Source organism: Balaenoptera musculus, chromosome X (assembly GCF_009873245.2).
Source record: "Balaenoptera musculus isolate JJ_BM4_2016_0621 chromosome X, mBalMus1.pri.v3, whole genome shotgun sequence".
Lineage (NCBI taxonomy): Eukaryota > Metazoa > Chordata > Mammalia > Artiodactyla > Balaenopteridae > Balaenoptera > Balaenoptera musculus.
The window spans coordinates 20,006,824-20,029,318 of NC_045806.1; the positions used below are offsets into that span (position 1 = coordinate 20,006,824).

At 43.0% G+C, this 22,495-nt stretch overlaps 1 protein-coding gene across 3 annotated transcripts in view; it reads right to left on the reverse strand.

The window, feature by feature from the left end:
- Positions 1-22,375, reverse strand: part of APOO (apolipoprotein O) — a 58,703-nt gene extending 36,328 nt beyond the window's left edge. The window contains exons 1-2 of one of the 3 annotated variants that reach the window (XM_036841081.1): positions 22,134-22,375; positions 6,241-6,345 (exon numbers count right to left, since the gene is read on the reverse strand). In XM_036841081.1, the coding sequence (XP_036696976.1) occupies positions 6,241-6,345; positions 22,134-22,142 (114 nt within the window). In that variant the 5' untranslated portion in view covers positions 22,143-22,375. Of the gene's footprint in view, positions 1-6,240; positions 6,392-22,133 lie in introns of all 3 variants that reach the window. The other 2 variants (XM_036841080.1, XM_036841082.1) reach the window with 2 other exon arrangements.
- Positions 22,376-22,495: the final 120 nt, after the last annotated feature.

The window sequence follows — 22,495 nt, forward strand, 5'->3', positions numbered from 1 at the left end:
ACTGAAGGTACATAACGTGGGCACATTTGCAACCTCAGCCACTCCTGCCCTGAGAGGCTTATTGAGCATTATGAGAAATGTATTCCCGAAGTTTTATGGAAGTCGGAAACTAAAAAACATGTTCTTGGGCTTCCCTGGTGGCGCAGTGGTTGAGAGTCTGCCTGCCAATGCAGGGGACACGGGTTCGAGCCCTGGTCTGGGAGGATCCCACATGCCGTGGAGCAACTAGGCCCGTGAGCCAGAACTACTGAGCCTGCGCATCTGGAGCCTGTGCTCCGCAACAAGAGAGGCCGCGACAGTGAGAGGCCCGCGCACCGCGATGAAGAGTGGCCCCCGTTTGCCGCAACTAGAGAAAGCCCTCGCACAGAAACGAAGACCCAACACAGCCAAAAATAAATTAATTAATTAATTAATTAAAAAAAAAAAGAAGAACCTCTGCTTAAACAAAACAAAAAACAAAAAAACAAAACAAAAAAAAACCATGTTCTCGTGGACTTAAAATTCCAGGTCACCTTTATCTTCATTTTCAAAACAGCAGTTCCTGAGTTTTCTACTTAGCCTTTCAAGGAAAATAAAAGATACACCTCCCCTACTCTCCCCAATAACAAGAGAGGAAGGAGGTTTTTTTTTTGTTTTTTTTGTTTTTGGCTGCATTGGGTCTTCGTTGCCATGCACGGGCTTTCACTAGTTGCAGCGAGTGGGGGTTACTCTTGGTTGTGGTGCGTGGGCTACCCATTGCGGTGGCTTCTCTTGTTGTGGAGCATGGGCTCTAGGCGCGCAGGCTTCAGTAGTTGTGGCACACGGGCTCAGTAGTTGTGGCTCTTGGGCTCTACAGCGCAGGCTCAGCAGTTGTGGCATACGGGCTTAGGTGCTCCGCGGCATGTGGGATCTCCCTGGACCAAGGCTTGAACCTGTGTCCCCCGCATTAGCAGGCGGATTCTTTAACCACTGCGCCACCAGGGAAGCCCGGGAAGGAGTTTTTAAATGATCTCACCTAGTGATTCATTGAACAGAGTGAAGATTCTTTCGATAATTCCAATAATCAAACTTTGAGCAGCTCTCCCTTTCCATTCCCACCCAGAACCGCTCTCCCCCAACCTCAGTTCCCAAACTCAGTCTCTTTCTGTGCCTTGCTCTCCCTGACTAGGTCACTCATGCCCATGGCTTCAACATGAAGCCAGTGACGCCTAGATATGCAGCTCCAGCCCAGAGCTCTCTCCTGAGTTCCCAACTCCCTTATCCTATTGCTTCTGGACATTTCCACTTGGATGGGACACAAGCTCCCTACACCAAGAACACCCAAAACCAACTCATCAGGATCCTGTCTGTGCCTCCAAGTCTATACTAGGCCTGACAGGTGAATGTGTGCCGTGGAATCTAGAAAGCTTTTTCAAAAGTGATACATTTTAAAAATTAATACACAGCACTTGACCATCTTGCATCTTTACCCCAGAAATGCCCCCTCTTCCTCTACTTCTTCTCTCAGGAATGGTGCCACCATTCAACTAGACAACCCAATCGGAAACTCTGAGGTCATCTCCACTGCCCCCCACCCCGCCATCCTACTGGTCATTAAGTCCTGTTAATTCTGCCTATTAAATGAACTTAATTCACTCTCTCCTCTTTATCTTCTCCTGTACAACCTACCCTTGGGCCCTTGTTTCTTTCCTGGATTGTTTCAACAGCTTAATTCTAAATGTTCACCTGGCCCTCTGATGACTCAAACCACCACACTGCAAAAGAACGATCCTTCTGAACTGCAAACCCGAATATCTTCTATCCTTATTTGAGATCCTTTGGTATTCATTACCTAGGACTTTTATGTGAGCCAAACAAGGCCCATTTATGATCTGACCCCAACCACCTTCTTAACTTCATCTGTCACTCTGCCTTTTCCCACAAAACTTGAACTCCCTATATTTCTCCCATGCTGCTTCCCAGCCTCATGGGTTCACACATGCTGGTTCCCCTGCCTAGAATGTTCTATATTTGCTTTGCCTTTCTGTACAATTGCCTAAGAGCATGGAGACTTATTGCTTTTCTTTTCTTATTTATCCATTTATTTATGTCTATCAAGTTCTCCCTCCCAAACTGGAAGCCCTTTCAGGATGGGGCTGTGTCTTACCCTGTATTCCTCATGTCTATAACTGTGTCTAACACATAAGAAATGCTCAAGAACTGTTTAATGCCTGCATGAATGGACAGAAGAGAGGCAAAAAATAAATGACCGGTTGACTTGTTCTAACTACTTAGGCATGATTTGGCATCACGGAAATCATATTCCTGAGATCTGCAGTGCCCGTAATGTGAAAGACTATGCTACTCTGTAATACTCACAAAACATGTAATGCTAGATAAAACCTAAAAAGGTCTGTTGAAATGTATGCCTTGGGCTTCCCTGGTGGTGCAGTGGTTAAGAATCCACCTGCCAATGCAGGGCACACGGGTTCGAGCCCTGGTCCGGGAAGATCCCACATGCCGCGGAGCAACTAAGCCCGTGTGCCACAACTACTGAGCCTGCGCTCTAGAGCCTGCGAGCCACAACTACTAAGCCCACGCACCACAACTACTGAAGCCTGCACGCCTAGAGCCCGTGCTCCGCGACAAGAGAAGCCACTGCAGTGAGAAGCCCGCGCACTGCAATGAAGAGTAGCCCCTGCTCGCCTCAACTAAAGAAAGCCTGCACGCAGCAACGAAGACCCAACGCAGCCAAAAAAAAATGAATAAATAAAATAAAAATTTTTTTAAAAATGTATGCCTGAAGTTGCACACAAAAAAGGAAATACCCATATTTCAGAAGCAAATAAAGAGCTAGAAGTTATTTTTAAAAGGAGTGGTTATTACTTAAACTGGTTTAAAAATAATTAACACACCCTAAAGCATTAAGTGGAATACTTAAAAGGTATTTATTTCCAGGCAATATTGCCACTAATTTTTTTTGCTTCCAGGATAAAGGTTAGTGAGCCACTGCTGACAGTCAGTGTGGTCCCTCCCTACTTCCCAGGAGAGGGCCTATTAGGCTGCTGGTATCTGCAGGTGCCAACTCACTGCTCTCTGCCTTCTGGGTTTGTCCACAACTTACTGACAACACTGCTTAACCTGGGGACTTTCCACTGAGCCAGCTGGCAGGCACCGCCCCAACTTTGTTTCAGATTCCCTTTCTTACCATCAATGGCTGGTGCCCCACCCCTTTTCCCACTTCCTCATCCAAGCATTTTGGGTTCATGTTGTCCCCTTTTTCATCCTCATTTGATATAATGCCTTGTGTTGACCTTTTAAAGTCTTTTCTTTTTTTAATAAATTTACTTATTTATTTTTGGCTGCGTTGGGTCTTCGTTGCTGCATGCGAGAGCTCTCTAGTTGTCGCGAGCGGGGGCTACTCATCGTTGCGGTACACGGGTTTCTCATTGCAGTAGCTTCTCGTTACGGAGCACGGGCTCTATGCGTATGAGCTTCAGTAGTTGTGGCTCGTAGGCTCCAGAATGCAGGCTCAGTAGTTGTGATGCATGGGCTTAGTTGCTCCATTGCATGTGGGATCTTCCCGGACCAGGGCTCGAACCCATGTCCCCTGCACTGGCAGGCAGATTCCTAACCACTGCGCCACCAGGGAAGTCCCCAGATACCTTTTTGAGTTAGTGTTTTTGTTTCCTTTTGATATATTCCCGGAAGTGGAATTGCTGGATCATATGGTAGGTCTATTTTTAATTTTTTTTGAAGAACCTCCATACTGTTTTCCATGGTAGCCGCACCAATTTACAATTCCATCAGCAGCGCACAAGGGTTCCCTTTTCTCCACATCCATGCCAGCATTCATCTCGTCTTTTTTTTTTTAACATATATATTTATTTACTTATTTTATTATTTATTTTTGGCTGTGTCGGGTCTCAGCTGCAGCATGCAGGATCTTCGTTGCGGCACGCAGGCTCTTCGTTGTGGGGAGTGGGCTTCTCTCTAGTTGTGGCGTGCAGGTTTTCTCTCTCTAGTTGTGGCGCTCAGGCTCCAGAGTGTGTGGGCTCTGTAGTTTGCAGCACGCATGCACAGTAGTTGCGGCGCATGGGCTCAGTTGCCCCACAGCATGAGGGATCTTAGTTCTCTGACCAGGGATCGAACCCGCATCCCCTGCATTGGAAGGCGGGTTCTTAACCACTGGACCACCAGGGAAGTCCCTCATCTCTTGTCTTTTTGATGATGGCCATTGTAACAGAGGTGAGGTGGTATCTCATGGTGGTTTTAATTTGCATTTTCCAAAAGACTTGTGATGTTGAGCATCTTTTCATGTACCTTCTGGCCTTTTGTATATCTTATTTGGAGAAATGTCTACTCAGGTCCTTTGCCCATTTTTTAATTGGGTTATTTGTTTGTTTGTTTTTTGCTATTGAGTTGTATGTGTTCTTTATATACTTTATTTTTTTTAAATTTTATTTATTTATTTATTTATTTTTTTTTTTTTAAGATTTTTAGAAATTTCATGTAATGTCTGAAACATTTATATTAACATATTTCCATACATATTTCCATACAAATACAAATATAAGATTTTTAGAAATTTCATGTAATGTCTGAAACATTTATATTAACATATTTCCATACATATTTCCATACAAATACAAATATAAGATTTTTAGAAATTTCATGTTAAATTTTATTTTTAAGGAATTCCTTTATTTTATTTATTTATTTATTTATTTATTTATTTATTTATTTAGTTTTGGCCGTGTTGGGTCTTCGTTTCTGTGCGAGGGCTTTCTCCAGTTGCGGCGAGCGGGGGCCACTCTTCATCGCGGTGCGCGGGCCTCTCACTGTCGCGGCCTCTCTTGTTGCGGAGCACAAGCTCCAAACACGCAGGCTCAGTAGTTGTGGCTGACGGGCCTAGTTGCTCCACGGCATGTGGGATCTTCCCAGACCAGGGCTCAAACCCGTGTCCCCTGCATTAGCAGGCAGATTCTCAACCACTGCGCCACCAGGGAAGCCCTATACTTTAGATATTAACCCCTTATCAGATATATGGTGTGCAAATATTTTTTTTTCTGTTCTGTAGGTTTTTTCGCTTTGTTGATGGTTTCTTTTGCTGTGCAGAGGTTTTTCAGTTTGATGTAGTCTCACCTGTTTATTTTTTATTTTGCTGCTTGTACTTTAGGTGTCATTAATTTCTACTTTATTTTTCCCTCTTGTCCATTTTTCTAGTTTTAATATTATGCTAAGCCTGCCCTTTTATTGCCCAAGTTGTTTTCTTCATCTCCCTCTTCTCCTGTTAGTCACTCCCATTCCACAGCAAGAACTGTGGCCACAAGGGTGGTAGCACTCAAGAAAGGTCCCTCTTGCAGTTGCCCTTTCCATTTCCTGCAAGCTCTCAACAAACAAAACAAAACAAACAAAAAACAAACCTCATCCCCAGAGACTTGGGAGATACAGAGATTAACACTCCCCAGGGCCACAATTCTCTCTGCAGAGGTTTACTTCAGGGTTTATCAATCTCAGCACTGTTGACATTTTGAGCTGGATCATCCTTTGTTGGGAGACTGTCCTGTGCACTGTAGGAGGCTTAGCAGCATCCCTGGCCTCTACCCACTAGATGCCACTGCCAACCACTCCCAGCCATAAGTCAAAAATGTGTCTAGACATTGACAAAAGTCTCCTGGGGGGCATCCTCCCGCCTTGAGAAGCACCAATCTACATGAATAAATATTTTCTGATATCTCTCACCATCTAGATTTTTTTTTAAGATAAAACACAAGTCAAATTTATTGTTAGATTTGTCCACAGTCAGCAGTGGTGATCTTCTTGCTGGTCTTGCCATTCCTGGACCGAAAGCACTCCATGGCTTCCACAATATTCATGCCCTCTTCCACCTTGCCAAAGACCACATGCTTGCCATCCAACCACTCAGTCTGGGCAGTGCAGATGAAAAACTGGGAACTGTTTGTGTTGAGGCCAGCATTTGCCATGGACAAGATGCCAGGACCCGTATGCTTCAGGAGGAAATTCTCATCATCAAATTTCTCCCCATAGATGGACTTGCCACCAGTGCCATTATGGCGTGTGAAGTCACCACCCTGGCACATAAATCCCGGAATTATTCTGTGACAGCAGGAACCTTTATAACCAAAGCCTTTCTCCCCAGTGCTCAGAGCATGAAAGTTTTCTGCTGTCTTTGGAACTTTGTCTGCAAACAGCTCCAATCTGTTAACATAGCTTTATGGATTGGATGAGCAGTCACTTCTTGGTTTCCAGGTCCCTTACCTCGAAGGAGACACGGCCCAAGGGCTCACCGTCGATGGCGATGTCAAAGAACACGGAAGGGCCGACCATGGTTGGGCAGCATGGGAGGTTCCGGGGTGACGGCGTCTGCAAAGCAGTCACCATCTAGATTTTAAGATCTGTGGCCTTAAACCTAATACACAGTGATAGAAATCAGAATAGTCGATGCCTGGGAGGTGAAGCTTGCATGGGGTAGACTTACTAAGAAGGGGCACAAGGGAACTTTCTGCAGTGACAGAAATGATCTATATCTTCATTGGGTGTGAGTTACAGAAGGTGTATACACTTGTCAAAACTCAAATTGTTGCACGATCTGTACAACGTACAATCTGTGCATCTCACTGTATGTAAATTACATGTCAAAAAAAATCCACACAGACCTAAACCATGTCAAGTTTATGCCAAAATATGGGTGGGAACTGCAGGTCAAGGGTCATTCTTAGGAAGGAGTCAGCCATACACCTGACCATGGTAAGGATCTAGGTGGTACTGACCTGTGCAATGGAAACTCACAGGAAGAGCCTGGGTAAAAGATCCACAGGCAGACAAGCCTGACACTGATGCACTACCCAGCATCTTGGGCGGTTCACTTTCTTTTTTGGCATCAAAGAGGGCTCCTCATCATGAGAGACTACCCCATCCTGCCTTGACCAGATGTTATCACAAATGGGGATTCTCAATGCTGAGTCCCTACTGGGTGGCTATCATAATTTGTTAGAGCTCATATTGATTATACAGGCTAACCCATTCAACATCAGAATTTAAGAAGGAAAGTCTGTTAAAATAGGCAGAGATCACCCCAAGAAAGTGTGAGGGCAATAAAGGGGGCAAAGAATCTTCTTCTTCAACCTTTTGTCTACCCAAGGAAGAAAAAGAATATGAATCTGGAAGTTAGATCTCCTGAAGAAAGATTTAACCAACTGGGTCATAATCACTAAAGCTCTAGCTTTATCACCTTTTCTCCCATGGGTACTCCTGTTGGGTTGCCTTGTGAGACACGAACACAAAGGCTTTCTCTCTCCATGAGGGATCCTGACCCATTATGGTACAACCAGAATGAAAATACCTCCTGGGAAGTGAGATCTCCCCTGGACCTCTTCTGATGAGGGGCTGGAACCTCTAGACTGTGTGTACCCATGGCCTGAGCACTCACTGTCCCAAGTGACAGTCCTTGAGAATCCTTGTTTGCCAGGCTCACTCTCCACCCAGGGCAGATGGCTTGGCTCAGAAACTGGGTACACATGCACCTTCCAAGAGCTGATTAAACATTCTCTACTTTGGATTAGATGAGTTTGGCTTGCTAGATCAAAGTCAAGCCCACTCTGTTAAGAGCTGTATGTTCAATGAGTGCTAAGCTACAGCTACAGACTAATTAGATCCAAAGGCTGCATTGCTTTACATCCAGCCTATCCTCTGGAGTGTGCCCTTCAGTCACTAGATGCCCCTCCTGGAATTCAGCTAGTTGAGGGTCTCAAATTAAGGACCCAACGTATTGGCTTGTTTGAGGTTTTAAATATAGCTGTAAGAGACCCACAGTCAATAGGGGAAACAGGTGAGTTGGTGACCCTGAGCTTTGCAAACCTCAGAGGGAGTGTCACCGAGTTCCCTGGCTCATGTGGTTAAACACTCTTTCTTTCTGTCTGATGATATTCCCCAGCAAGATATCTTATATACTCTGCTTATCAAGGTATATTCTCCATCTTAGACCTTTGGACTCTCTTTGCTCTCAACTTTTGTTGAGTCCTCAGAGTGCTTAATTGTCAACGGAAACTGAGCACCAGGATTGGCAGTTGGTTGGATGGGGCCCTAACAAGAAGTGTTGTAAAGGAGTAGGTCACCACTGTCTAAAAGGCTTTTGCTTCTTACTCTCTCCACTGGAGCTCATCAAGGACTGATGAGAACAAAACAAATCTGGCTAGGGAAGCAGGGTTATGTATGATATAACAATTAGAAGTGGTCAACTAGAATTTTATTTCAAAAACAAATATTTATTACATATCTATTCCACATCAGGTACCATGCTAAACAGGACACAACACTTAAGCAGACATGGTCCCTGCCCTTACAGAGTTTCCAGGAAGCTTATGAGTTTACTCAGAAAAACTCAGGTTACAACTTTAAAAAAAAATGTTTTTTAAGACTGAGGCATAAGATTGAGTTTAGCCTTCAGCTCTAGCAGCAAGGGCAGATTCTTGTACACAGTTAACTAAGATATGAATCGGGTGAGGTTACACTCAGATCATAATGGGTACCCAGAAGGCTAAACTATCCTTGTTTTGCAAATAAAAGTGTACTGCCCAGAATTCTAGCTCCAGGACCACTTCCTGATTGTGTCCCAGTAAAACTGCTTCAAGGACAAATAAAACTCTCAAACTGAATAAGCCACCCTCAGAATTATTCAAGGATGCTCAGGAATGGTGGGGCTCAAAACCCTGACAATTTGCTTTCTCTGTCAACTTTATGGAAAACCCAGTATATAGTCTCTCTCATTATTAAGAAGGGTATGCTTTTGGGCTTCCCTGGTGGCGCAGTGGTTAAGAATCCGCCTGCCAATGCAGGGGACACGGGTTCGAGCCCTGGTCCGGGAAGATCCCACATGCCACGGAGCAACTAAGCCCGTGCGCCACAACTACTGAGCCTGTGCTCTAGAGCCCGCGAGTCACAACTACTGAAGCCCGCGTGCCTAGAGCCCGTGCTCCGCAACAAGAGAAGCCACTGCAATGAGAAGCCCGCACACCGCAAGGAAGAGTAGCCCCCGCTTGCCGCAACTAGAGAAAGCCCGTGTGCAGCAACGAAGACCCAACACAGCCAAAAATAAATAAACAACAAAAAAAGGGTATACTTTTATTCCCCCACAATTACAGATCTATTATTTTATTAGACCTTCCACTAAAAATATATACCAGCTTCCTAACACAACATTTTAAATCAACTATACTTCAGTAAAATAAATTTAAAATATATACATACATACACCAGTTTCCTTTTCGATAAAACGTAAGCCTCACTTTCCAGGACTGTGTAACATAAAAAGTTTCAGAATCACCTGGGGAGTTTTTTAGAATCACAGATTCCATTGCCTTCCCCCAGAGTATCTGACTCAGTAAACCTAAGAGAGTCCCAAGAATCTATTCCCACAATCAGCCAAGTTTAGAAAACCACTATTCTAAAAGCAGATGCTTGGGGAACAGTTATTCAACTTAAGTTTGTATAAACACTCAATCGTACTTACTTTTAAAAACATTTGAAAGAATGAAATGAAAACTGTCCTAAACATAAAAAGAAACAGTGACTGGTCAACCAGTCTAGAGAAGTTATGGGATTTATTTACATTCAAGAAAATCTTTCCCATCTTAAACACAACACAAACAATACCCTCCACCCCTAATCCCCTTTCTAACTACCACCCTATTCTTCTATCTCCCTCCACTGACAAAATTATTTTTAAAAAAAAGACTGGTTAGAAGGCAGAATAATGGATATCCTTAGCAAGCTGGGGAGTGACTAGAAGGGCCCTGAAGGCTTCTCGAGTGCAAGATATACCAGTATGGTCAGTTTGCAAAAATTCCTTGTAATCTGTGCACCTTCCTGTATGTATGTTATATGTCAACACAAAGTTAGAAAGATAGATTCTGCCTGCTTTCTCTGCTTTATTCCCTCCTCCCCTCACTACTCAAGATATCTAAAACTGGCCTTCCCAAAGCCACCAATGGCCTCCCAGTAACTAAACTCCAATGGACATCTGGCACCTCAGTTGTACCCTGAAACTGGTGACCACTCCACCATCTTCAAACTCTCTCTTCCTTTGGTTTCCAAGTTTCTACTCTAGCTCCATTCTATAAGCTTTGTAGGGCACTCCTTCCATCTCTCTTTGGGCCTTCTCTTCCTCTGTCTGCCCATCTCTTCAAGGCTGACAAGTCAGAGTAGTACTTAACCAACCCTCTTCTCACTCCAGAGCAATTTCACTTAAATCTAACTCTTCAACTCCCGCCCTATGCTATTGATACCCAAATCAGTATTCCCAGGCCTGGCCACTCCCTAAGGCTCAGGCTTGTGTGTCTAACTCCCCATGGACATCTTCACCAGGTTTCTCAATTGCTACCTCATAACGAATTCTCTTTCTCCAAAAACCTCTTTTTCTCTGGGTTTCCCTACCTCATTTAATAGCCTTACAAGCCACACAAAGGACAACATCAAAGCAACTCTTTAATGAAACAACGAAAATAGACTTCAAAGACAATAAAATGTGGTCGCTGCCTCCACAATCTAATAAAGCAGATAAACGAATAATTACACCACTTGTGGTAAGTACATTACCAGAAAAAGGACAGGAGTAACACAGAAAAAGGAATAATGTACCACGACTGGAAATTCTGGGAAACAACTGTAGAGAGAAGGCAGAATCAACAAAGTTTATGCCTTTCTGCCTGCCTTCCTTCCTTTCTTTTTTAAGCAAAGTCACCCAACAGATTGATGTAAAGACTCAGCGTCACTAGGAACAGCCTCCGTAAAGAGCAGTAACAAAAGAAACAAAGGTTTGGAACATGAGGATGATTTCTGACACATTACAATCTTTTCAGCTATACTCATAAGTAGCTACAATCTCTAGATGGAGCAAATATAGGCAACCATAAACCATGACTGCTACATATCAACATTCTCAATCCACAAGTTCCCTTTTAATATCAAGATCAGATGAGGTGGGACTTCCCTGGTGGCACAACGGTTAAGAATCCACCTGCCAATGCAGGGGACACGGGTTCGAGCCCTGGTCTGGGAAGATCACACATGCTGTGGAGCAACTAAGCCCGTGTGCCACAACTACTGAGACTGTGCTCTAGAGCCCGCGAGCCACAACTACTGGGCCCGCGTGCTACAACTACTGAAGCCCGAGCGCCTAGAGCCCGTGCTCTGCAACAAGAGAAGCCACCGCAATGAGAAGCCCGCGCACCTCAACGAAGAGTGGCCCCCACTCGCCACAACTAGAGAAAGCCCGTGCGCAGCAACGAAGACCTGATGTAGCCAAAAATAAATAAACAAAATAAAATTTTTAATTATGAAAAAATAAATAAAATAAAATTAGATATTCCTCTATTTACAGGAAATGAGACACAGTTATGTGTTTTTTCCCTAACTGTTACACTGCTTCTTTGATCTTCAATCAATCTTTTCTGCAAAAATTTCCATCTGAAAGCATTTTTCATTTAAAAACAAAATGCTTTTAATCTGATTCTTTTCAGTTGTTTAAGAGGTAAAAATGTGATAGGGATTTTTAAAGGTCTATGAAAAGTGACAATACTTTTGAGGTTATTCTTGTTCTATAAAAAGAACATAAAACAAAAAATAAATTATGTAAAAGAATTTAGGGTAAAACAAAATGATGAAAACAATCAACAATTTTGCCCACATCAGGCTGCATTGCTGTCCTTAGTAATGTGTCATAAACTGAATTAATAAAGAGAAACTAAATGAGTCCATAACCTCCAAAGATCAAAAGAATATGCCTCCCCCCATAGTGAGCATTCAGTACAGTTCCTACATTTTATACAGCAATCCTTTCTAATCTGGAGGGCCATATACCAAACTGGCAACAGAGGCTTTCTCTGAAAAGAGAATTAGAGGGAAGCAGATGATGGGAACCATATAATTACCGTTAACTGTACTGTTTGACTTTTTACAAGTTATTTCAGCATTACTTATACAATTTTTAAAATAGGTATTTTCTCACCTCATACCCCTCAGGATGGCCACTATCAAAAAAACAGAAAATAACAAGTGTTGGAGAAGATATAGAGAAACTGGAACACTTGTGCACTGTTGGTGGTATTATAAAATGGTGCAATCACTAAGGAAAACAATATGTAGGTTCTGCAAAAAATTAAAAATAGAATTACCATATGATTCAGCAACTCCCCTTTTGGGTATACATCCAAAAGAATTGAAAACAGGGTCTCAAGGATGTACCTGCACACCCACGTTCATAGCAGCATTATTCACAACAGCCAAAAGGTGAAAAGTCACCCAAGTGCCCATGGACAGATGCATGGATAAATAAAATGTATATACATATAATGAAATATTATATAGAACCTCGAGGATATTATGTTAAGAGAAATAAGTCAGTCACAAAAGACAAATACTGTATGATTTCATCTATATGAAGTGTCTAAAGTAGTCAAGTTCATAGAAACAGAAAGTAGACTGGTGGTTACCAGAAGCTGTGGGGGAGGAGAAAATGGGGAGTTTTTGTTTAATGGGTACAGAGTTTCAGTTTGGCAACAAGAAAAAGTTCTGGAGATCTTTTCCACAACAATGTGAATATATGTAACAGAACTGAACTGTACACTTAAAAATGGTTAAGATGGTAAATTTTATGTTATGTGGGTTTTATCAGCATAATTAAAAACTATGGAACTTAAAAAAAATGCAACCAGAAAAAAAAAAAATAAACAGTATGCCTCCTCCTCCTCAAAAATAAGTATTTTCTCTCCAAAGCAGTAACCTTGATGGATCATATCAGAACTCACTGTAACTATTTATATAACAAATTAATAAAGGAAATCTACTTTTTTTTTTTTTGGAAATTTACTTTTAATATGTGATCATACAGCTTCCATTTCTAAATGCCTTCACATCAAATTTTAAGCCATAAGAAAATCAGTCTCAATATATTTGAAATAAAAGCAGATTAGAAAATGAAATAAATTAGATTGTTTTAAAAAGAGGGGGGAGGATTTGTGAGGTTTTTGAAAATGTTAGACTGAGGAGGTCTATTTAAGTATGCCCAGAAATGAGTCTGAAAACGATGTTAACAATGGTTATCTACAGGTGGTAGGATTAAGGGTGATTCTTCAGTATTAACTGAATTTCCTGAAGTTTTTGCAATGAATATTAATTTGTTTTGTAACATGCAAGAAACAAAAATAGCTGGCTCCTGAGGATATTCTAAAGAATCTGTCAGAGAGTATGACCATAACTCCAAATGAAAAGAGACAAAATGTTTTGATCAGGGATGATATTTCTGGAACAAATATATTGATCAGTGACGGCGTGTTTGGAAGAGATGTATTGACAAGATAATTAAATCTGTCCTCTCAATAACGACTGTTTTGACAGGCACTCATTTGGATGTATAAATCTGGGAGCACTTACACTTCAACAACAACAAGACAAACCACAATCATTTCAATCTGTTTCATAGTGAATGGATTATGAAGCCAATATTTTAAGAGTTCAGACTTTAACCAACAAAAAGAAAAACTGTCTTCCAACTATGACAAACATAGAACTATCTTATGATAAACTTTCAATTCTGTAATTCTGTACTGGGGTAACTGATATTTTCTAGTTCTTCCTCATCCACTATAAACACGCTGTGGTCTAAAGAGATAAGTGAAGAAAAAAAACCAAGTGAAGAAAAAAAACCAAGGCTGTTTTCAAGATTAACATCAACTTTTTTTTTTTTTTTAAAGAGAAAACCAGCTTCTATTTTATCTTTGGAGGGCAGAATTCACCCAAAATTAGGTCAGCAAAGCAAAGCAAGTATGTTTCATTTGCAATTGTTTCACCTTTAAAAATAATCATTGGATTTTGTTAAATTCACACACAAAAAATAATAAACTTGTCTGATAAACAGGAAGGAAACCTCAGAGCCAAAGAGTGAGATAATTGTTCGTTCAGGCAGGTTTTGAGTCATCTGGTTGGGCTGTACTGGTTTCACAGTCTTGGAACACAGATGACACATAATTTACCATGTTGCAAATTTATTTTGAACTTCCTCATTCAGACAGAAACTTAACAGTGCTTACCTAAAACTCCAAAATATAAATGTATTTCTTTTCTCTCTTGGAATGGCATCCCAAGATCCATTCAGTCTTTAATGAGTTAAGAAAATAGAGGCAGGAAAAAAAAATCACAGAGGAACATTTACTTCAAAATTTGCCTTTCAAATGCTTCTACATTTTCAAACAAGTAAAAAAAATTCCATTTTCTAAGAGGAAGAGGTATTCTGTCAAAGTAAAGTCTATCTAGACCCAAGTTTCGTTTCCTAATAGACCGCTGTGTGCACAGAGAATGCCGAACTCACTGACAACAACTGCCTTCAACCTCATCTCAGTTATTCACAGGCTCTTCCTTCTTTAAGGAAAAGGAAACTACAACATTCTTTTGGAAAAAAAATCATGGGCAAGGCTCAATTCAGCTGATGACAATCTGGATTCATAATGAAAATCTCTATGAAAATAAGGAACAAAAACAAGAGAAGTCAATATTTGGACTAAACACAGCAATTTTTAACAGTGCTCCCGAAAGATGTGACTCCACAAACAGGCTCAGTCAATATTTGCCAAGTGAGGTAAGCCATCAACAAACGATTTAGGAAACTTGTTGGAGTCCCTGTATCACTTGGTTCTTACTTACTCACTCACCAGTTTAACCCATGTCATAATACGACACATGAAGCAGCACCTCTAATGGGAGAGATTCATTTCAGCAAGCACAAAGAAAAGCAGGCTGTTATTTCACAAGGACTGACATCTATGGAATGGGGGAAAAAACAAAAATGAACGTTTATTATTTTCATATATCCTATTTAAAGACTGTTCAAAGGAATGAACAGGAACATCTGAAAAAAAGAAACCACTGGGTATCCCTCCCAACTAAAGCAATGAACATGCACTTGTGAACCTATCTCTAGCTCCCACAGAGGGCTCCTCATCCTCACCCAACCAAACAAAGACGTCCTTAAGTTGGAGCCAGTGTGGGCTTTGAACAAAACACGCTGCATTGCTTCAAAGACTTAGAAAGAAGTAGGAAGACAAAGGGTGACTGTATTTAAAGTGCCTTTAAAACAATATTCATTCAAAATACAACTTACTGTCTATAATGGTATTATCATGAAAATATAGCTTAATATTCAAAGTTATAGGCTCTCGGTATAATGAAAACTCTACAACCCTTGCTCTAAATTCCTCCTTCTACAAGTTTTAGTGTACAATGAACACAAGTTTTTTTTGTTTGTTTGTTTTTTTAAATTTATTTATTTATTTATTTATTTGGCTGTGTTGGGTCCTCGTTTCTGTGCGAGGGCTTCCCCTAGTTGTGGCGAGCGGGGGGCCACACCTCATCGCGGTGCGCGGGCCTCTATCGCGGCCTCCCTTGTTGCGGAGCACAGGCTCCAGACGCGCAGGCTCAGTAGTTGTGGCTCACGGGCCCAGTTGCTCCGCGGCATGTGGGATCTTCCCAGACCAGGGCTCGAACCCGTGTCCCCTGCATTGGCAGGCAGACTCTCAACCACTGCGTCACCAGGGAAGCCCTGAACACAAGTTTTAAAACCCACTAAATTAAGAAACTGGCACTGTTCCAGTTTTCTAATAAAACTGGCATAAGGCCATGCAAAAATCAGGAAAAACTCAGCAAAAGTGAAAAACAAATAGCTTCCAAATTCTACAATATACCTCTAGACTGAGTTTTTTTCCCCTGAAAATATCCACATAAACTTTCATGCTGTATGCACTAACCATAAATTTCCGCTTAAGCATTACTGGGGAAAATTAACTGATACAAACTGTAATTCCTCAAGGAGAATTCCCTCGGAGATGTTTTAACTGTAAGGGCAAAAAATCTTTATTATCTTTCAAAATATGTGACATTTAAAATAATATTCAAGTAAAATAAACTTACAGTACTTTTCCAATTTACAGATGATTTTCCTTTTCCAGTTATCAGTGTAATTCTCCCCTTAGTTTGTAATAGTAACATACTATTCACGATAAGAAAATTTATTTCAGGACTTCCCTGATGGCACGGTGGTTAAGAATCTGCCCGCCAATGCAGGGGACATGGGTTCGAGCCCTGGTCCGGGAAGATCCCACGTGTCGTGGAGCAACTAAACCCGTGCACCACAACTACTGAAGCCTGCACTCTAAAGCCCGCAAGCCACAACTACTGAGCCCGTGCGCCGCAACTACTGAAGCCCGCGTGCTCTAGAGCCCGTGTGCGACAACTACTAAAGCCCGTGTGCTCTAGGGCCCACGTGCCACAACTACCGAGCCTGTGTGCTGCAACTACTGAAGCCTGCACACCTAGAGCCCGTGCTCCGCCACAAGAAGCCATCAAGCCACTGCAATGAGAAGCCCGCGCACCGCAACAAAGAGCAGTCCCCGCTTGACGCAACTAGAGAAAGCCTGTGCACAGCAAGGAAGACCCAACGCAGCCAAAAAAAAAAAAAAGGAAATTTATTTCAGAAAGATAGGCAATAAAGGCATTACATCAAGACCAAACAGCCACAACAGGTAATAATGCCTTATAGCCAAGGATACGGTCACCTCAGGCTCCTATGAGCAGTGAGCTCTGAGTGGAGCTCACATCTCCGTCCTTCAGGAAGGAAGTGATGCAGACCAGCTTTCACTAGGCCATCTTCTGGCCCTTGAAGCATCTGATGATTCCTCCATCTCCAGCCCACATCTCTCTCAGGAAAACTCCTCACTCCTGGATTCCATGTCAACTGATTACCACCTCTTAATGTCCACAGATACTTCTCCAAGTCCAACCTATTCAAAAGCAAGTTATCACCTCCCTGCAAACCGAACTCAGCCTTCTTCCACTCTCCCATCTCAATCAACAGTTCTAAGAGCCACTCAATTTTCCAAGCCAAAAGCCTGGGCAGCATCCTTAAATTCTCCTTCTCCCAACTCTGCCACATCCAATGAACTACCAAGATTTGACACTAAAAAATACTTCTGGAAAGTCCCAAGACTGTGCACCACCATAACACTACCATAGCAGCCTCCTACAAGACGCCAACTAAAAGTTATTAATAACTCACGTTTACAGAGAACTTACTTTGTACCAAACACTGTGCTAAACTTTGGGTCTGAGTTAATTTAATCCACGCAACAATTTAAGGTTGGTACTAGTCTTATCCTTGTTTTATAGATGAGGACACAGCTACAGAGAACTTTAGTGTCTCACCCTAGGTAACAAGGTTTTAACTTGGCACTGAACTCTCAGTTCTGTGTCCTTGCATGAGCTTTTCTGCTCTGCTTGGAAGGCCCTTTCAACCATGTCTGCTCAGCTTCAAAGGCATGTTCTCCTCTATCAAGTCTCCTTATGCCCCCTGCTGGTGCTTGTTCCTCTAAGTCAGTAGTTCTCAAGGTTGGCTACATGCCCTATATGCCCTATAAACTAGATCCCTAAATCTCAACCCCAGAGATTCTGATAGCACTGGTCTGGGTGCAGTCTGGGCATAGGGACTTATAAAAGCAACCCAGGTGGGTCTAATATGCAGTCAAGGTTGAGACCTACTGCTCTACATTTCCCCAACCCTTTTACATCAGAGCACTTATCCCACTGCATCTGAATGAACTGTTCCTGTCTGTGCCACTAATTACATTGTGAGGTCCTGAAACCCAAGTTTCACAGTCACCTGGGGGGCTTTTTCAAAACTAGAGATTCCTGGACCTCACTTAAAAACTAAATCCGACCCATGGGCAGGCCTTGGAAACTGTCTCACAAATAATTCTGATATGTGGCCACACTGGGGGACTCTCTCCTAGGTAAAAAATGGGTCTTTTCATTTATACCTGCCAAGGTACCGCAGAGTGCCCAGCCCATAGATGAACTGTGATAAACATTTGTGCAACAAATGAAATCTAGTAACATGAATCTGAAGACTGGGTGTATGTAGTCAGTATTCAAGCTTCTTGCAGCAGCACCTGGAAAAGCTGCTTCCTGCAATAGAATGCAAACACTGGGCAGCTTTTCAAATGTGTTTTGTGATCCACCAGTGCCCCCTACTGACTTGAAGATGGATAGCTAAATCAAAACAACGGTTAAAACACAAATATTTTCATTGTATATGCACATAACTAGCCACACAAACTGTACTTTTTCCACCAACACCTATACTATCAACTCTTCTGCCCTCCAGTCCTAGTTGACCCAAGCTGATAAGTCTCAAACCTGATCAAGCCCTACCATGTGCTCAGCCCCACTCCCAGGCTGCAATCATGAAAGACGGCCAGTAGCAGTTCTCAGCAGCGCCCTCAAAGACTCTCACTTATCTTTTTTGTTCTTTGGTCAATGCCTCTTCCAAATCCCACCACACTCATAAAATCACTCACCTGGAAAATACAAGAAACCATTCATCTACCAGTTTGCCTCAGTTCTTACTATTCAAAGTATGACAGGAGACGAGCAGCATCTACATCACCCAGGAGCTTGTTAAAAAATGAAGACTCTGAGGCCCCCACCCAGACCTCCTGGATCAGAATCTGCATTTTAATAAGAGTCGCATGCACATGAAAGCTTGAGAAGCACTGGTCCTCACCTACTAGACCTGACACCGCCATTTTATGACAAATAATTTTCTAAGTAACTCTTGCTATCTTGAAGTAAAATTCATCACCCACCTACATACATAAGTCCAAAAAAAAAGAGAGACCCGTATATCAATTTGATGGTAACACAATGGAGAAAAGGAAAGACTTATAAGCATTATATTTCAGCATACGAATGTTCAACACAACTAAATGAAAGATGTGAAGAACCAACCAAGTTTCTAAAACACGCTCGAGGCAGGTGGTACCATCCAGATGAGAACCACTAGTCTACAATTACTGCCATCCTTCGTTCCCTTCCATCTCACAGGTGGAAGGGACTATCTCTCCTTTTCGAAGCTAAGGGATTCTCTTTTATAAAAGTTCCCTCCCTACATTCCTCCCGAGGCCATAAACATTGCCAAATCTTGAATACTGGAACAACCACAAAACAACTCTAGAATCTTGACCAAACATGTCCCTCAAGTTACTATATTCTCCCTCCTTCCCTTGACAGTCAAGCTTATAAACCCCATTTACTCATCTTTCAGCCACCAACCCATATTAACCTAGCTTTCACTTCCATCAGTAAACCTACATGTATAAACATTGTGAAAGCCTTCCAACCAAATTGCCCAAAACAGTGAACACTTCTCCAAACCCATCTAACTCATCTTTCTGTAACAGACATTGTCGTTGCACATCCAGTCTCCATTCCCCCACTGTGTTCATGGATTCATTTCTCTCCCAGGTGATTAATGTAGTGATCCCATCCTGAGCTGATCCCGTTTAGTCTAAGCCAATCAGGGCATGGCATTCCCCTGGCACTGGCTATTGGGTCAGGGGCACTGGTCCAATCAGACTGAAGAGTGTAATCCAAGTCTGGGAGTTTTGTCCTCTCTCTTTCTCTTGCTCTAGTGGATGGGAAAGCATGTGTTACTGGCAGTCATCTTGCAACCATAAGGGGAACCAATCTTACTTCGGAAAGCCAAGAAAAGAGATGGGGACCTTGAGGACATCGTTGACCCGCTGGAGTCCACCCTTTCTCTGGACTTTGTGAAATAATTTTCCTTACTATTTAAGCAATTGGGTTTTCCCAACTGGAAGCACCCTAACATAGCCTGTCCTTGAAACTTCCCTCCCTTAATTTTCTAAACATCACTCTTGTGCTCCTACTTCTACTTATCAAAAGTTGCTTCTCGAAAATCTCTGGCCTTCCCTCTTCCTCTTTCTCCTCCTTACATTTTGGTATCCACCAAGGTTTGTCGTGAGTTTTTCTACTCAAAGCACATATTTCAACAATTTCAGCTCCCTTTATCTTTCCCTTGACACAGCACAGCTGAGCTACTGGCACTTCCTCAATGGAGTACCCCTGCTGCTGTTTCCCAGCTCATCCACCTGAGGAACTCCTGTCTCTCAAAACTTGCCTCCCCTGAAGTCCCCAGGGGTTCCTTGCCTTTTTTGTGCCACTGACCTCTTTGGCAGTCTGGTGAGCGCTATGGACCCCTTCTCAAAATAATGCTTCTAATTGCATAAATGCCAATTATAGTGCAATATAATTGTTTTTTAAGACCCAAAATCTGATACAGTAATATGTGCTTCTTTATTAGCTCATTAATACTAAAAAGATCTAGTAGTGAGTCATAACTACTGTAACTTTGATGTAGTGATGAGCATCAATGATATTTGGAGATCTGCAAGAACTGTAATATGACATGAAAATGTCTGTGACATGCACTGGTCCTGTTAACTTTGACTGGTGACAGGTACTGCCAATACTACTGTAGTTTGTTGCTGTAGTAGCTTATTAAATGAATTGCTCCCAATCAATCACATGTCCTCATATCCATGCTCTGTGTAGTCCCCCACCATATTGACTCTGGGCTTGGCCATATGACTCATTTTGACATCAACAAATGTGATGCAAGCAGGTGTTTAGCATCAGGACTAGCCTTCTTGGAACCCAGTAACCATGTTAGGAAGCCCAAGATAGCCACACTGAGGGGCCCTAGGCCCACAGATATAGGAATAAGTCCACCTCATAGTCTAGCCACCAGCTGAATTCAGCCACTGGGAGATGCCAGCAGAACTGCCCAGCCAACCTATAGATGGTGAGAAATAATAAATCATTGTTGTTTTAAGGTCGTTATCCGGAAATAGATAACAAACAGTTACCTACATTCATAACTGAAGGAAATGCTAAACTGCAGTGAAAGATTAGTGAAAAAGAGTATTTTTTCCCCCTCAGAGTTCAGGGACCCCCTGAATGCTATTCGCAGACCCTCTGAAGGGCCAATAACCACAAACCCCTGGTAAGACAGATCCTGCTCTTTTTACTACCACAGTACATTGATAACCATATAAACTGATCACAGCATATCCTTTGTTGTTCCACCCTTAAAACTGAGCCGAGCTCCTAGCACATAATAGATGTTCAACATAAATTTATCAAATGAACCAAGTTTCTTATGGGATCTGTTGTCCTAACTAAACTGTGAGCTGCCTGAAAACAAAATAAAAGCAAATACTTGGATGTCACTTCTATGTGCCAGGACCTCTTCCAAGTGCTTAACACATACTAACTTATTTATTCCTTATAACAACCCTATGAGGTAGACGTTATTTCCCCAATTTCACCAATAGGAAAACAGGCTCAGAGAGGTTAAGTGACTTGTCCAAGGTGACACAGCTAGAAAGTGGCAATGCCAAGATTGGATGGCCAAATCCATGTTCTGATTTTATTGTCTGTCCTAATGCACCCAAAGCACATTGCAGCTCAATAAGACTTTTAAATGAGTAGTGCAATTCTGATATTTCATTAGCGATATTTTATGGGTGCACTGCTTCTTCAAGACTCGATTTTGTAGACTCCTTTCTAGTAGCCTGTGATTTGTTTTTCATGATAGAAAATATCATTTACTTTTTTTTAAACTAGGAGAATAACACCTTCATGTGTACAGATTTTCGAAACAGTCTTCCCTGTAAAAGTGTATTTCTTTCAAAGGACATGAGTTCACAGAATGTAAATGGAGTTGACCTATCCATACTATATACTGTTCACTGGAAATGGCAGAGAAGTTCCAGCTTCTCCCTCTCACCCAGCCATTCCCATGCCAGCCTCCCCGACTTCCTGCAGCAGCTTCTCCGAAGGTGACCCTCCCCCATTCATACACCAGGTTCTGAAACCTGACCTTACCAGGCAACCAGAACCGAACCCCGCAGTGCCCTGAGGTGGCCTAACCCTACTCACGAACCCAAGAGGGCACCAGACGAAGGGTGGATACTTTGTACTTTAATTTTTTAAGTGTTTTATTCACGAGAGCACAACCCAAAGGGCCCCACCCACCCACCCCCGGGTCTCACGCCTCCGCCCGGCAGCGCCTCGCTCCACGCGGACCGGTGAATGAACTGCGGGGCCGGGACGCAGCCGGCCCGGAGGCGGGAAAAACCTCGGGGCGAGCCGGGCCTGATCCCCGGAGAGGCCCACGAGAGCGCGGGGAGGGCTCCGGGAGGCCGGGAAGGGGCGGTGACAGCTGTGACCCGGCTCCACTCTCTCACCTTGAACATGTCGCTGGCAGCGGCGGCTCCGGCGGGGGTCACCCGGCCTTGACCCCGCCCACTACAGAGAGGTGGCTACGGCGGCCGGCTAGGGCCCGATTCCTCCGACCGCAAATGGGCCGCGGTGCGGGTGACGGCCGTACAGCCAATTCGATCCGACCAAGGCTTAGCTCGGAAGCCTCGGGGGGAAACCGCGACGTTGAGCTGCAGCGCGTCGCGCCTCGGGCGGCGAGCGAACGCAAGCCCCGCCTTCCAGAGGCTCCACCCCTGCGCCGACGGTTGCTAGGCGGCGGGAAAGCGCCACCTCAGTGTGGGCGGCACGCGGGGGTGAGAGGAGGGAGGTACCGGCCCCGCGCCCCGCT